Source organism: Anomalospiza imberbis, chromosome 1 (assembly GCF_031753505.1).
Source record: "Anomalospiza imberbis isolate Cuckoo-Finch-1a 21T00152 chromosome 1, ASM3175350v1, whole genome shotgun sequence".
NCBI classification, from domain to species: Eukaryota; Metazoa; Chordata; class Aves; order Passeriformes; family Viduidae; genus Anomalospiza; species Anomalospiza imberbis.
In genome coordinates, this window is record NC_089681.1 from 117356286 (window position 1) to 117370269 (window position 13984).

The 13984-nt window shown below is 39.0% G+C and overlaps 1 protein-coding gene across 1 annotated transcript in view; it reads left to right on the top strand.

The window, feature by feature from the left end:
* The window catches only part of SCRN1 (secernin 1), a 36989-nt gene that overhangs the window by 17554 nt on the left and 5451 nt on the right, over positions 1-13984 (top strand). Inside the window, exons 3-5 of the mRNA XM_068208007.1 lie at positions 4417-4598; positions 9700-9902; positions 12785-12979. Of these exons, the coding sequence (XP_068064108.1) occupies positions 4417-4598; positions 9700-9902; positions 12785-12979 (580 nt within the window). The remainder of the gene's footprint in view (positions 1-4416; positions 4599-9699; positions 9903-12784; positions 12980-13984) is intronic.

Sequence of the window (13984 nt, forward strand, 5' to 3'; positions counted from 1 at the left end):
CTGAAGGGCTTCCTTGAACAGCTCTGTTCTAGTTTTTCAGATTTCCACTTCACCATGATGGGAAAGCCCAGGCAGCCCATGTCACCTGTGGAATCACCTGTCTATACATTTCCAACCAGGCTGTCAGTCTCAATGTCTTGATGGCCAGGGGGGCAGCAGGCTGTGAGACTGCTTCAGCACCCCTCTTTTGGAAAGGGTTAAAAAAGCAGCCATGGTGCAACTTACTGAGTTGCTGCAATCATACAGATATTTCACCTATTTTCAGTTATGTGCTATGGTATGGCAGTGCTTGAAGCAGTGAAGCAAAGAGTTAATGCCAAGTTCAAGCTGGAATCTGATGGCAGGGAAGGGGGTTGGGTGGGATCTCTTTTGTATCTGGAATCTTAATGCCCCTTTTCAAAGATCATTTCTTTCTAAAGCATTCCTTGACTACCGCCTTTGTTATCCAGGGCTGAAGCCTATGTGATTTCACTGATATTTCATAATGACCTGACTGACAGTGCTAGGAATTGGGCTTCTGCAGCCTTGGTACAGTAGAAACTGCACAATAGTTTCTTTTCATTAATGAAAGAAGAAATCTCTTGTGCTTATAACTGTCCTGTCTCGTTTTGGAATACCTCCAACTTATCTGCATGCCCTAGCTCGGCTGGCAGATACATTTGTGCCTTGTGCTATTCTTAGAATTCCTTGATAAGATTCTCTTCTTGATACTGTAAGTGAAATAAAAGAAGTATCATTAGTTCCCAGCCTGTTCGATTCTCTTTAAAGTTGTTGGCTGCATCTCTTGTGTGTGAGGTCTCTCTTCTTCAGTTTTATATTTTCTAATGGGAATTTACTGTCACAGGGCAAGATGCCAGTTATGCCACTTTCAGGGCTTGAAGTCCAGAAAATCAATGGAGCCTGACACCACTCAGCCTTTGCCCCCAAATTTGTCAGTATTCTTCTGGTTTTAGCATTCATAGTCAAAGAAAAATATTAGTCCAACTGAGGCTTGGCATTTCAGGAATTTTAAAGGCAGAGTTAGTGGCAAACAGAATCACAGCAGTACCTGATGTCTGTTTTATTTGTCATTGCCTAGTTTGGCCCAGTGCTCAGTGGAACAGGCTGCTCTGCTGTTGTGCTGGAGGGATTTGCCAAGTCTGTGGGGTACAGGAGTGGGGACAGGGATTTTGGAATTTTTGCCTGCTTTTGAAACCCTGTCATCATCTGAGCTCCTGTTTCTAGAGATCTAGTGGCCAGTGAGGTTTTTTTTGGTGGATAGTGTTGTCTTTCCCCCACTATTTCCTTTTGTGCTTTAGCTGATGAAAGGATATGTCCTGCTTTCTGTGGAACAAGAAGCAGTGGTTTGCTGTGTTGCAAATCCAGTGTCTGGCTGTAGTTGACCTACCTTTACAACTTATGTGTCTTGGCTACAAGCGGATAGCCCAGTTCCTCTTGTTTCTTGGGAAAGGGTTTTCTGATGTTATTTTAAGGAGGGGGGTGGTGAAGTTATGAAGTAAGAGCTTTATGTTTAAAATTAATAATCTATTGTCACCTCTGGACCCTAGTTTTTTGAGAAGCTCACACCTATTATTATAAATATGAACCAAGCTCCTGCCTTAATAGATAAATCCCATTGAGTGCCTACTTTTATGCTTACTGGAGTAAATAATTATAGTGGGAAGGTAAAATGTCATCAAGACTTATTCAGCAATGTCAGTAACCATGACAAATGAATAAGAATCAAGTCAATAGTAGTTTTACAAGACCTGTCAGCAACTGTCAGATTGAAATGGTTTTTCTATTACTTAGGTCTTCTGAGACATTTTATATAAATAAGGCAAGGCTTGAATATCATCTATGTACCTGAGTTATTGTATGGAAACTGAATATAGCATGAAAATATGCTCCATATTCTCTTCTTTTTGGGTTAGGGTTCATAAAGAAGCAATATTGAAGGTGACAGCTGTATTTTGAGGTGTGTAGTGTTGCCTATGGATGTTTTCTGGCCTCTGATTACATAGTTACCAAGCAAACCCACTTTTTTTTCAGAATGCTCTGGATTCATCAAGCAGGAATAAACAATTTCCTCCTTCCCTTTTCTCAACTGCTACCATTGACAATAAGATCTTTGCAATGAATAGCAGCTTTGGTAGTGCTTGCTTTTGGGATGAGACACCAAGTAATAAGTGATTGGTAGCAAGGATAGCCTTGCAAATATGTTTTGCAGAGCAAAGGCATTCAGCATTTTTTTAGCTTAACTATCGCTTTTCAGAGTGTTATCATTTTTCCTTCTAAAAAATCAATGAGTCAGTGTAAGCAAGCTTGTATAATGGGGCTATTCAGCCAGAAAATGCTATGCAAGTGTGGGTGTATGGAGTACTGAAGTCTCCTCCACACTGTGTCTAGGTTTTTGCTGTAGGATTGAGAAGGTTCATGGATTGCTCTGCAGGATGGCTGCAGGCAGCTGACCACCTATGACGTGTGGAGGGCTGAGGCTGCAGACCTGGGGCCTGATTGCTGCTCTGGTGTTGTCTTCACATGTAATCTTCCCCTGCTGCTCCAGTTCCCCCTTTGCACGTCCAGCAAATACAGTTATTCTCTGTTCACACACATGTGTCAGGTGCTTATCCAAACAGCAGTGACCTGAAGCTCTGAAATGAAATTGGGCAGAATGTCAAAAATGAGATTTGTTTCTTGACAGCTCAAAAGGAGCTGGAGGTGGGGAGGCTGATGAGAAATGTCAGTTATGGCATAGTTTGGTTACACAATGAAGCAAAGAGTGAACTGTATAAAGAGTTCTTATTAGTCAAATCTTAGCTTCTGGCCAGTGCCAAATGTTGTTGCACCTTGACAGATGAGGAATTTGTCTCTACAAAATCATAGTGTGTTACTATATAAGCAATTTGGTCAAACAGCCTGTCAAATATTAGGGATGTTCTCCTACAAATACAGCAGGTATTTGTCCCTGACAGGATCTTCTTGCCTAAACCTGTCCTTAGACTGAAATAGTTCACTGCCCCTCTGCTTTGTGGCGTTTTGTTTTCTGTCGTGTTTAGTTGTGATCTATTTGCACACATTACCTAATGAAGGTGGCAAGTTCATTTCTTGTATCCCTCTTGCATGGTCAAAGTGAAGGACTCTGAAAATCTCACTTCTGACCAAAGATAGTCTATTGCACATTTTAATTGCATGCTAGAGGAACCATTACTGTAAAAATCATTGCTCAAGACTGGAGGCTGAAGATGATCATGCTGTATAATCCTTAAAGGCAGAAAGAAAGGCTAGGAAAAAAACAAAGCTTCTTAAAGCTCTGATAATTTTGGACTGATTTCTTTGGCTTTAGATTTTAATATTGACACAGCCAGGCAAACAAGGCAAATAACTTTTAGTCCATAATTCCATTCTGATGATCCTGTTTACTTTGATATAGCCGATCAGATATTCCTCCAAAAACCTGTTGCAGATTACTTCCTGTAAGGAAGGTGTAACAATAGGAATGCTGGCCTTAAGAGATGCCTCATAAATACAGACAATTTTAGGTTTCTCAAAAGCAAATTCTGCAGAGTTTGATCCATGAAAAACTTGATTTGAACTGGACAGTAAAATGTAAAGTCTATTTCTTTGGTTTGCACAAACGAATGATGGATCAAGCTCTCATCCATGCTGTCTGGGAAAACTGCTTGTTATGAAGGCAAGTAAATGTATTTGAAAGGTAACATAATTTCTTTCTTCCTTGCAGTTGCTCTGGCGTCTCTGTAGCCTTCCTTTGTGTTTTTGACTTATCAGAGTACATTTGCAGACATCTAATTAAAGTAGACCATTTAAAATAGTAAAAACACCACTTTAGGCAACAGCAATATCCATGTTTTACTTCTGTGACTGTTTATCAAAGTGGTTTATTATACCACTGAATCTTTTCAAGGCTTGTGTTTTTTCCTCTTTCTACCAGTTGTCTCAGTGTTGGGGGCAGCTGCAGGGAAGGCAGCAAGGGAGAGGAGGAAGCTTTCTAATGTATTTTGTCCCAGTTACCATTGCTACTCTATGTATGTATTAAAGTACTGGAGATGGTGCTTAGGGGAGGTGGTAGAATGGTTTGATTTTGTTACTATATACAGGTGTGATCTGTGTTTTATTAATATGACAGTACAGTCTGTCTCCTGCTGCTTTCCACTGATTTTAGCATTTGGGTCCTGCTTGTCTCTTGGAAGCCTGCAAGTATCAGCACATGTCTTTTCCCAGGCTTATGCAATATAAGGATGTGAAGGTTCAAACATGACACTTAAATGTTGTTTAAAAAAGTTCCTTGTTCATTCACAAAACATGGACCTTTTAAATAATGTGTGCCCTTTCTGTAGATTGAAATCTTGTGTTGCTTCAGTCACAGCAATAGATGAAGTGATTGTTTAACTTTCTCTCTCCCTGCTGTCTCTGCAGTGCACGTACATCGAGATTGATCAGGTGCCCAAGACTCATGCTGTGGTGCTGAGCAGGCCCTCCTGGCTTTGGGGGGCAGAAATGGGAGCTAATGAGCACGGAGTGTGTGTAGCTAACGAAGCTGTTGTGACCAGAGAACCAGCTTCTGAGTCTGAAGCCTTGCTGGGCATGGATCTTGTCAGGTGGGTGTCCTGCTGAGCTGTGACCAGCCTTTCATCGTCTGCCTTAGATGATGCTGGTACCAGGTAACAGCTTTGTGGTGTTGGCATAAGGAGATTTTAAAACAATATAACCAGGCTAGGTAGGGCTCCAGATACAGCTGAGTGAAACCTTAAAACTCTTGCAATCTGAATTTAGCTACCAAGAATGTGCCAGTCTGTTGTGGGTTCACTCAATATACCTTGTCTACCTACCTTACAGTCCAGCAGTGGCTATTCTGACAGGTTAAGAGATATGATTACATTGTTAGTAAGGAACTGCTAACTAATTTGTAATATCAGATTTCTGGTGTGCCCTTCATTCTCCCCAACTTTACAACAGCCTACTCTGACCTGAAAAGCTTATTCTGGGCTTATAGCCAACTGTAGGCATAAACAATCTACTATGCCTTACTTCAGCCCATGCATTCCAATGCAAGCCATTGCCCTTATTCAAACGCTGGCACACAAACTCCTGTGAGTCTGTTCATTGACGGCTGTCTGCCCAAAAGGCTTGTGCTGCACTGTAAGTCTCAGCCTGCATGCTGATCTTGTGGTGAAGAGGATTTAAAGGAGGCTTGAGTGGGGGATGAAAGCTGAAAATGAAAGAAGAGAGAATGTGCAAACTTAGTACGAAGAGAAATGAAGCAATTCAAAGACCAAACAGGACAACAGCTGCATATTTAAGCAAATCAGTCTTAGGCGAAACAGTCCTACTGGACTTTGCCCTAGGATACTTCATGAGCTGACTGAAGCAGTTACAGGTGAATTCTCATTTTTCTTGAGGACTCGTGAAAAATGGGAGAGGTTTCGGTTGATTGGAAAAAGTTAAATGTTGTGGCAATGCTTAATATTGTTAAAAAGAGTTGCTGTAAACCAGCTTAACCTCAGTTCCTTAAAGGGAAAAACCTCAAATATCAAGGAGTTGATAAATGCACAGTAATAACTGGTAGTCAAGAAAAATCCCATCAAGCCATTCTACTTTACTCCTGAAATGAGTTAAGATATTTTTTAGATAAACAGATAGGAAATAGATACCTTGACTTCTAAGAGGATGTTAAAACCTTCGGAGTTATTCTCATGAGCAAGCTGGGAAATATGAGTTAGAAGAAATTGTTGTTAGAAGAAATTGTTGTAGAAGAAAGGTGCATAGCTGCCTGAAACTGTAACTGTTCTCTAACATGTCTCTACAGAAATAGTGTCTGCTCCAGCTATCATCAATCAAGAGGAATATGGGCCAATTGAAGAGTGGAAATTGGAAATGTGATGAGAGAGCTATAAAATCTGGCCAATGACAAAATCATGAGGGAATTTGGGTTAACTTTCTCTTTGGTGTTTTCTCTAAGCCCTGTATATACTGCAGGAATCTGTGGAGAAGCTGTACCTGAGAGAACTAGTAAATTTAATTGCATCAAAGGAGGCTGAGTAGATGTTGTAGAGGGGTTGTTTAAGGAAGTATAGGACAACCTTTTGTGAAGAAAAGGACTTAGATGACTTTCTAAGCTCCACTTTTATTTTTTCTGTCCTACCACAGTCCTTTTGAAACTTTAACAAACCATTGGTTTAAATGTCAAGTTCTATTTACTTCTTACTCAGTTATTACATTCTCAAAGGACAGCCTAACATTCAAATATATATGTTATCCAACAGCTCTAGATTTACTCACACTAGCAAATCAGGACATACCAAAGTAAGGACGCACTGCCATAAACCACAAGTAATCATCACCCGTAGGTGCTACCTCTCTTCCTTCTTACCTGCAGAAGAAATTGTAGCTCATATGCAGAGAGAGGATGCTTCAGGCAAGGAGAACCAGAGATGTGTTGTTACCATCTGCTGCTTGTTCCAGCCTAAGTGATTCTTCATCTGATTGTGAAGACTTGGCCAGTTGAATTAAGTGTGTCTATTCCATGTCACCTCACAGAACAGAGAACCATCAAGTACAAAATTGATTTCTATAGGCTGCAGTGAAGCAGCTGAAACCAGCTCTGCCTCTTTGATGGAGTATCACAGCATGTCAGAACACTTGAATGATTCATAAGAAACTGATAAAGTTTGTGTGATGGACTTCAGGGTTAGAAGTTGGTCCTGTTCCATGCAGGCTGGTCCCCATCCCAGTTAATCTAAATGGAGAACATGGACCTAGTCACAACAAACAGAAAAACTGAGAGAAAATATGCTCCAGTCCAAATTCCGAATGAACCTTTTTTTTCCTAGGGATTTATTCAAAAGCTGATTTTTGAAAGCTATACCAGTATTACTGTATTAATTAGCTTATCAGGATTTTCTTCAGGCATTCTTCCTAGATGCCTGCAGTTTTGGGTTTTTTTTTTTTTGATGCACAGTTGCAACTATAAAGCAGCTCTTCACTTAGGGAAGTATATTCTTCTGAAGAGCTCATGTACTGTTTTGCTGATAAATTAGGACAGCACTATTATACAAAAAATAAATATGGAGAAACCTGTAAATTACACCCTTATTTTTGCATTTTTGTCTTAATTTTAATCCCTATGTGTTTGTGTTATTTACCTGTTCTTTTCATCATAGGTGCAATAATTTTTTCAGAGCCACACAGAGATACCAATCTTGGCAGGGAGTCAAGAATGCTCTTTAAAATGGTATTAATTTGTTTACCAATTTCTTTCCTTGGAGACCTCAAAAATGAATAAAGTAGAATGTCATCAAGTATGTTAGTTAATTTGGAAAGCCTGCATTATGTAACAGATAGGTGAAGTTGAAAAGCTTAAGATAATATTGTTTTGACAATATGACAGCATAGTGGAGGTACTTAGGCAGTGGATTGTACTAAATCACTGCAATTTTATTAATAAGTAATTCAGACTCTCATCTGGGGTTGAAATTGCTTCTAACTGTTCTTCCAGCTCACTTTAAAGAGTACTCTGAAGTGTGTTAGTGGGAGGGTTATGCTGCAGTTGCCCAGGACATTGATGCTGAGATAATTGACAAGACTTAATTTTGTGGAAATTAGTTGTGTGGTTGTTGTGTAGGATGAGCTTTTTTCCTTTTATTATATTTTATTTTCCTGTCCCTTGTGACTGACAGATAGGAGCAGCCAAGCAAAAGCAGAGCCTAGACCTTTACTTAATATAAATAAATGTAACATTGGAACCATTTATAAAAAAATATAATACCTAAAGGGTGCCTATTCAGCCTGAATCCCTGCTGTGGTTTTGACAGCACAAGCTAGACTAACAGTCTCAAATGGAAAATTTCAGGGAGACATTATTAAAGTTTTAGTGGGATGTTATGTCTCTTGGCAGTTTTTGATCTAATTATAACCTAATGGTTTTAGTCATTAATGGGGGAGAAGGGAGAAGATTATCACTGAATCTAGTGGCTATATGGTCACCAAGGTAGTTTTCAGTCCATTCACTTACCTGTGGTCTCTGGTATGTGCAAAGACTGGCATAGCTGTATTGGTCTGAAAAAGCAATTGCACCAGTGATGAAAAGAATGAAGGGAAAACATAAATGCAGAGGGACTAAAAATGGAGTTACCAGTACGAAACAAGTTTCAGCTAACAGGAAAAGACGAGAAGGAAAGATCTTATAAATGTAAAGTAAGAAGATGATGGAGGAGGAACTGTCACTTTAAGTTAAGCCTTAAAATTCTAGTTGGCTCTTAGCTCTTCTTTATCAGTGTCGTGGTTTGACATGGAAGCGAATTTTTTCAGGAAGCTGGGTCAAACTAATTAGTGGTTAGTTTGGATATTGGCATTTGGAGTGATAAATAGATGCTGCTGAGAGAGATGAAAACACTGCTTTCAATAATTTAGCCTAAAACAAGGCTAATAGTAGCCAAGTATTTAACAATGCAGAGCCACTGCAAAGAAGTACTGAGATCAACAAATCTGTATTCAAATTATCAGGACCTGATTTGTCTACTGTGGTTTTTAGGAAAGAAACAGAGTAGTGTTTTCTTGTCATGTGATTTCAAGAGAAATGGGAAGAGCTAGCTTAGATAGATGCTTATGTCTAAAAAAGTGATTTTCTTGGAACTATCCATCAGTCAAAATTATTTTGTCCATAGAGCGGTTAGAGAAAGACAAACACAGGAAAATATTAAGGTGACAAAACAGCAGAGAGAAATTTTGGACTGATCCAGGTAACTCCCAAAGGATGGAGGCATGGATAGGCTGTTCTTTGAAACGCTGCATTTCCTCATTACCAGTAATTGGATTTTGGAACCAGTGAAATCGTTTACAGTTCTGATGTCATCTTCTGGTTACTGCTTTTGTTGTTGATTGAATTAGGGCTGTAAATTATATCAAGGGATTATTTAATGCCACTTACTCAAGGCAGGATACAGTCATTCCCTATGGCTTTGTAAAATTTATTACCACACCTCAGTTTGCTTTTCTGTAAAATACCTTTGCTGTGCTTGAACTTCCTTTTAAAATTCTGTTCTTTCAGACATATGGTTGCTCTTACTTCTGACAAAAGCCATATCTGATATTCAGATTTTTTTTGGGGGAAGCCTCTGCAGGAGCTCTGAAGTATGACTGTGCACAAGTGCTTGTCTTTACAGCATGTAGTATGCATATAAGGATAACACCTGGTTTCCATGGCCAACCAGAGCATTGGGAAAGAGAGGTTGTAGAGAGGCTGTAATATTGAATACTCTGTTTCTTTTTTAATAGCTGGTAAAATTAATTTACAATTTCCCACCCCTGTACAGAAAAGTAACCTTGGTACAGCTGTTACTTTAAAAAAATACTTGTAAATCGTCCTTCAAATGTATTCTGCCTGAGGAGGAGATAAATAGAGCATTACATGTTTACAGTGCAGTGGAGATCAATGGTTGGTAATTGGACTTTTTAAAAAAAACTAAAAGCCAGCTATGATAGGCTTGAGAGTAAAGAACCAGCGTGGAAAATCAAGACTAGAAACAAATAATTCTATATCTCATCCTTTAGTAACTAATTAAAGCAAGAACTCTTATATTAGGCATACCAGGCACTTCAATATGTTAAATTCAGATGAGTGCTGGTGTTCAAAAATAATAACTTTAGGAGTTCTTACTGTATCATTCCTCTCTGAATCTCTGCTTTCCTCTTTTCTCATAGACTTGGCCTAGAAAGGGGTGCAACAGCTAAAGAAGCATTGGATGTAATAGTTGCTCTGTTGGAAGAGCATGGACAAGGTGGGAATTATTATGAAGATGGGAGTTCATGCCATACTTTCCAAAGTGCATTTTTGATTGTGGACAGAAATGAAGCCTGGATACTGGAGACTTCTGGAAAGTATTGGGCAGCTGAAAAAATCACAGGTTAGTTTAGAACTCACTGCAAATCCTATTAAAAATAGCTGTAAAGAGTTGTCTTGGAAGAATTGGTCTTAAAGTCAGGGAGTTTAAATAAGTGACTAATGAATGCAAGTGTTTGATTAAATCACCAATTTTAGTTTTCTATATTTGCACTACTTTGGCTTTTTTTAATGTGCTGATTTGCATTTGCTGATGTGATTTAGCATTTTCTGTGAAGATGGAGATTGTTGCCTTTATGCATAAACTATGTAATAATCATAATTTTTATATTTGATAGGTGTATTTCCCAGATTTATTTTCTGTTTGGAAATGTCAGATGGTTTTTTTGATGGCATTAATGCCCAAATTATTATTTACAAATCTAAAATATTGTGAGGAAAGGATAAGCATTGATAGTTTTGACGAAAGGGCTTTTTTCCAGATGATAAATTGAATGAGTTGCTGGTGGTGGTGCCTTTACTGAAATAGATATACTCCCTTCATATCCCTTTTTTTTTTTAATGATAGTGCAAAATAATAATTTTCTGCTCTTTAAACTTGTAAATGGTTTCTTTTTCTGTATGTGTGAAGCCAGAGCTGCCAAACTAACTTCTAGAATTCACTGGCTTAGTGGATGAATTTATTTAAAACTTTTCCAGCATATATGGGCTGCCTTCATGTAATACGATTGTTTAAGGCCTGTATTTAATTTATTCTCATCTTGATTTTGAAGGGATTTTTTTATTTTCATAAGAGTAGAGCTTTTTAAAATGTACTCATGTTTGAATGCAGTGAAAATTCAGAGTGTTCAAGAGGACTTTTGTCATCCATGACTCGAGTTATGACAGATCCATTCAATTCTCTCCTCCTTTCCCCCTAAATGAAAGGTAGGAGATAGCAGATATGGGAAGGAGCAAAGAAATATCACCAGGCTGTGCAATGTTGTGTGATGGCCTGCTGTCAGTCCCTGCCACCAAACAGGAATCAGTTACCTTCACAGAGGTGGTGTTTTCCCAAGTAAAGCTTGCATTTTAAGGATACCTACAGGTTATCTGCCACAAATAGGTACCAAACAATAGAGGAGAGAAGACTGAAAATGCTGTCCTGGTGAAATCCCAGTTCCGGCAAGCAGCTGACTCCTGAGGTTCCTGGGTTATGCAGTGACAGCCTGCCTTCTTCTCTTGACCTGCCTGACTGATATTTGAAGAACAGTGGGTTTTATTTAGCAGATTTAGCTGCATCAGCAATACATAACCTTCATGTCCTTCTTCCCTTCAGATGAAGGCACATAAACTGTTGCCTTCATCTGATGCTTGCAGCTTTATGAAATGATTCTACTGCTCTGTTCTGGTTTCTACCAGCACATTGCTCTTCAGGAGGTCCCAGTGAGCTGCAGATAAGCAGTTTGCACCTCCTGCAGCCCTGCAGGAAAGGCTGCTGGCTATGTAAGAACTCTATTTCATACTTTGTTCAGGGAGGTCTTTTTTGCAACCATACGTGTGCCTCTTAAGCTTTCAAATGAATGTACGAATGCTGTTAAAATGGGGAACACGTGCCATTCCCCAGTGTGAAGGCATATTTTTTTCCTGACTATCCTCAGAGTTTTAATATTACTGCTGCAGGACTGTAAAGCTTATAGTGAGTGTTTATCAAGCAAGTCTCAGACAATAATTTGAGAAGGAATATTTTGAAGTCCTTTCTATTAATGTTCCTAAGTCTCAGTGGAAAAATTTATGTGATTGATTTTTTTTTTTTTGTGCTGGATCAAACCCATGAAATATTATTTTGCATGAGTTGATAAATGTAAAACTTAAAGAGCTCTTAAAGAGTGGTTTGCCTACCTGGACACGAATACAAATTATCCTCATCACTGAAGAAAATTCCCTGAAAAGTATGCTGTTTGAAGGGGTGAATCAGAATAAGCTGCCAGTGACCCTCATGTAAGTCAGAATTGGATTACAGGGACTTTTTTGCAGAATGATGCACAGAATTTCCTGAAGTTGTTACCCATTATTTAAATTGCATGCATGGGGCATTACAAAAGCAAGCTTACTTTTTTGGAAGGCAGTATTAAAAACTTCCACAACTACTGGTTTTGTTTCTGTCTAAGAAATGATTTGTGCCAAATTCCAGAGTCTGTATTTATTTTATTTTACAGTTTTACTTTACTCTTTACTCTTTCTCTGGCTTTCAATATGTTTGCTTTATTCTCTGAGGAATATCTGCAGCAACCACTGTCATGCTGTGGATATACGGTTATAAGCACTGCAGTATTTTTGATAAAAGGAACTTAAAAAAAGTTCAGTATTCTTTGGAGGCTACTTACACATTCTTTTTACTTCATGCCATTCTAAAATTTAAGATAAAAGGATTGTAATATGAACCTATCTTGCAGCCTACAGTGAAACTGTTTCTCAACTGGGAAGCTTAAAGCAATTGCAATGATTTTAAAAACATTTTCCAAATTCTTAATTTTGAAGGACAAGGAAGGTTCATTAAATGCAGCTCTGCTGAAATATATTTTGAAGCCAAGTCAGATCTCAAGCCTTCTTGTGTCTGTGGAATATGCCATTAGAAAAAAAATTGGGCAGGTGCCTTTGGCATTTGGATAACACTGTTGCTTTGTGGTCAGAACGTGTGAGGTGTGGATTGTGAAACTGGCATTCTGTTTACATCCCACTATTAATCACAGGTGTCAGTGTCTTAGCAGGGCACAGAGGATTGAGCTCTGCAACCTGCAGTGATTGGTAATTCTGCGTGTGTGTAATTATATAGTTACGCAGTCATGCCAAATGTACATACTAACCAATGGATTAATTTGTTTCCTAATTGATATGACATTTTCCTTCCAGCTTCTCCCAGGAAAATGATATTAATGCTCTCTTTTAATATGTGGCTATTTCTAGAGGGAGTGAAATGCATTTGCAATCAGCTTTCATTAACTACAAAAATTGATGCTGAGCATCCTGAACTAAGGAATTACGTGAAAAGTCAAGGCTGGTGGAATGGAGACTCAGACTTCAATTTTTCTGAAGTGTTTTCTCTTGCTGATGACCATTTAGCCTGTTGTTCTGGCAGGGAGAGCCTAGAAAAGCAAGGTGGTAAGTGTTGAACTATCTTTCTGTGGGCACACTGGGTTTTTTAGTCACTGCTGCCTCCTTTTCAGGCATTCTGTCCAGAACTACATGTGACTGAGAACACCTCTACATGTAAACTGTGTAGGAAGGAAGATCAGAACTAAAGACTGTCCCTAAATTTGCCACAATTTAGGATGAAGCCCTTAATGTCACCCCCAAGGTTTCAGAAGTGGATTCCAATAACAAAGTAACTTCCTTCAGTGTTCTGATGTGCATGAAGTGCCACTGCATCTGTGCTTTCCTGGAATTTTAGTGGCCCTACCTAACACTAAAATTATACTATTAAAAAAAAAAAAAAAGAATTGCCTCACATATCAAAGATGGAGTTCAGTGGAATCTGCATTTTGGGGAAAATGTAGATTTAACCTTTTGGGGAAAGTTTCAAGAGTATAGTTTAAGGAAGAGCAGTTGCAAACTGAAGTCGCTTTTTCTTTGTTGACCAGAACAAAGCCACTGGGACAGACATTGTGCCTATTCTCTGCAGTCAAAGGAAGGGTTTATTTCCAGACCCAAATTTATTACTGACTTCAGTTCACTGCAGCTGGCCAAAATACCTCTGAAATGGACAGCCTGCAGCAGTGCATGGCTGACACATATCTTCTCTTTCATGCATGAAAAATAGCACAAATGATCATTTCCTAAAAAGCCCTTTACTACAGATGTGAATTTGCTAGACTGTTGGCATTTTCACATGTTGGTAAGTGTTCTAAAGAGTGTAGAGTGAGATATTTGTTGCACTGCAGAGTTCTTGCTAAGGCTGTAGAATTGCAGGGAGTGTGGTTAGTGTCTGAGGCAGATACAGTAACTCTGAAGGGCTATAGGTAAAAGATCCTAATAAATCTGGATTATAGCACTAAAAACCCTGAGGGCCCCTACAGACAGGCTATGGCTGAAAATCTTGCAGGCTGCTGAGTCATTCTGTGTCTCCTGGTGTGTTGAGGCACCTGTGCATGGAGGTTTGAGTCACTG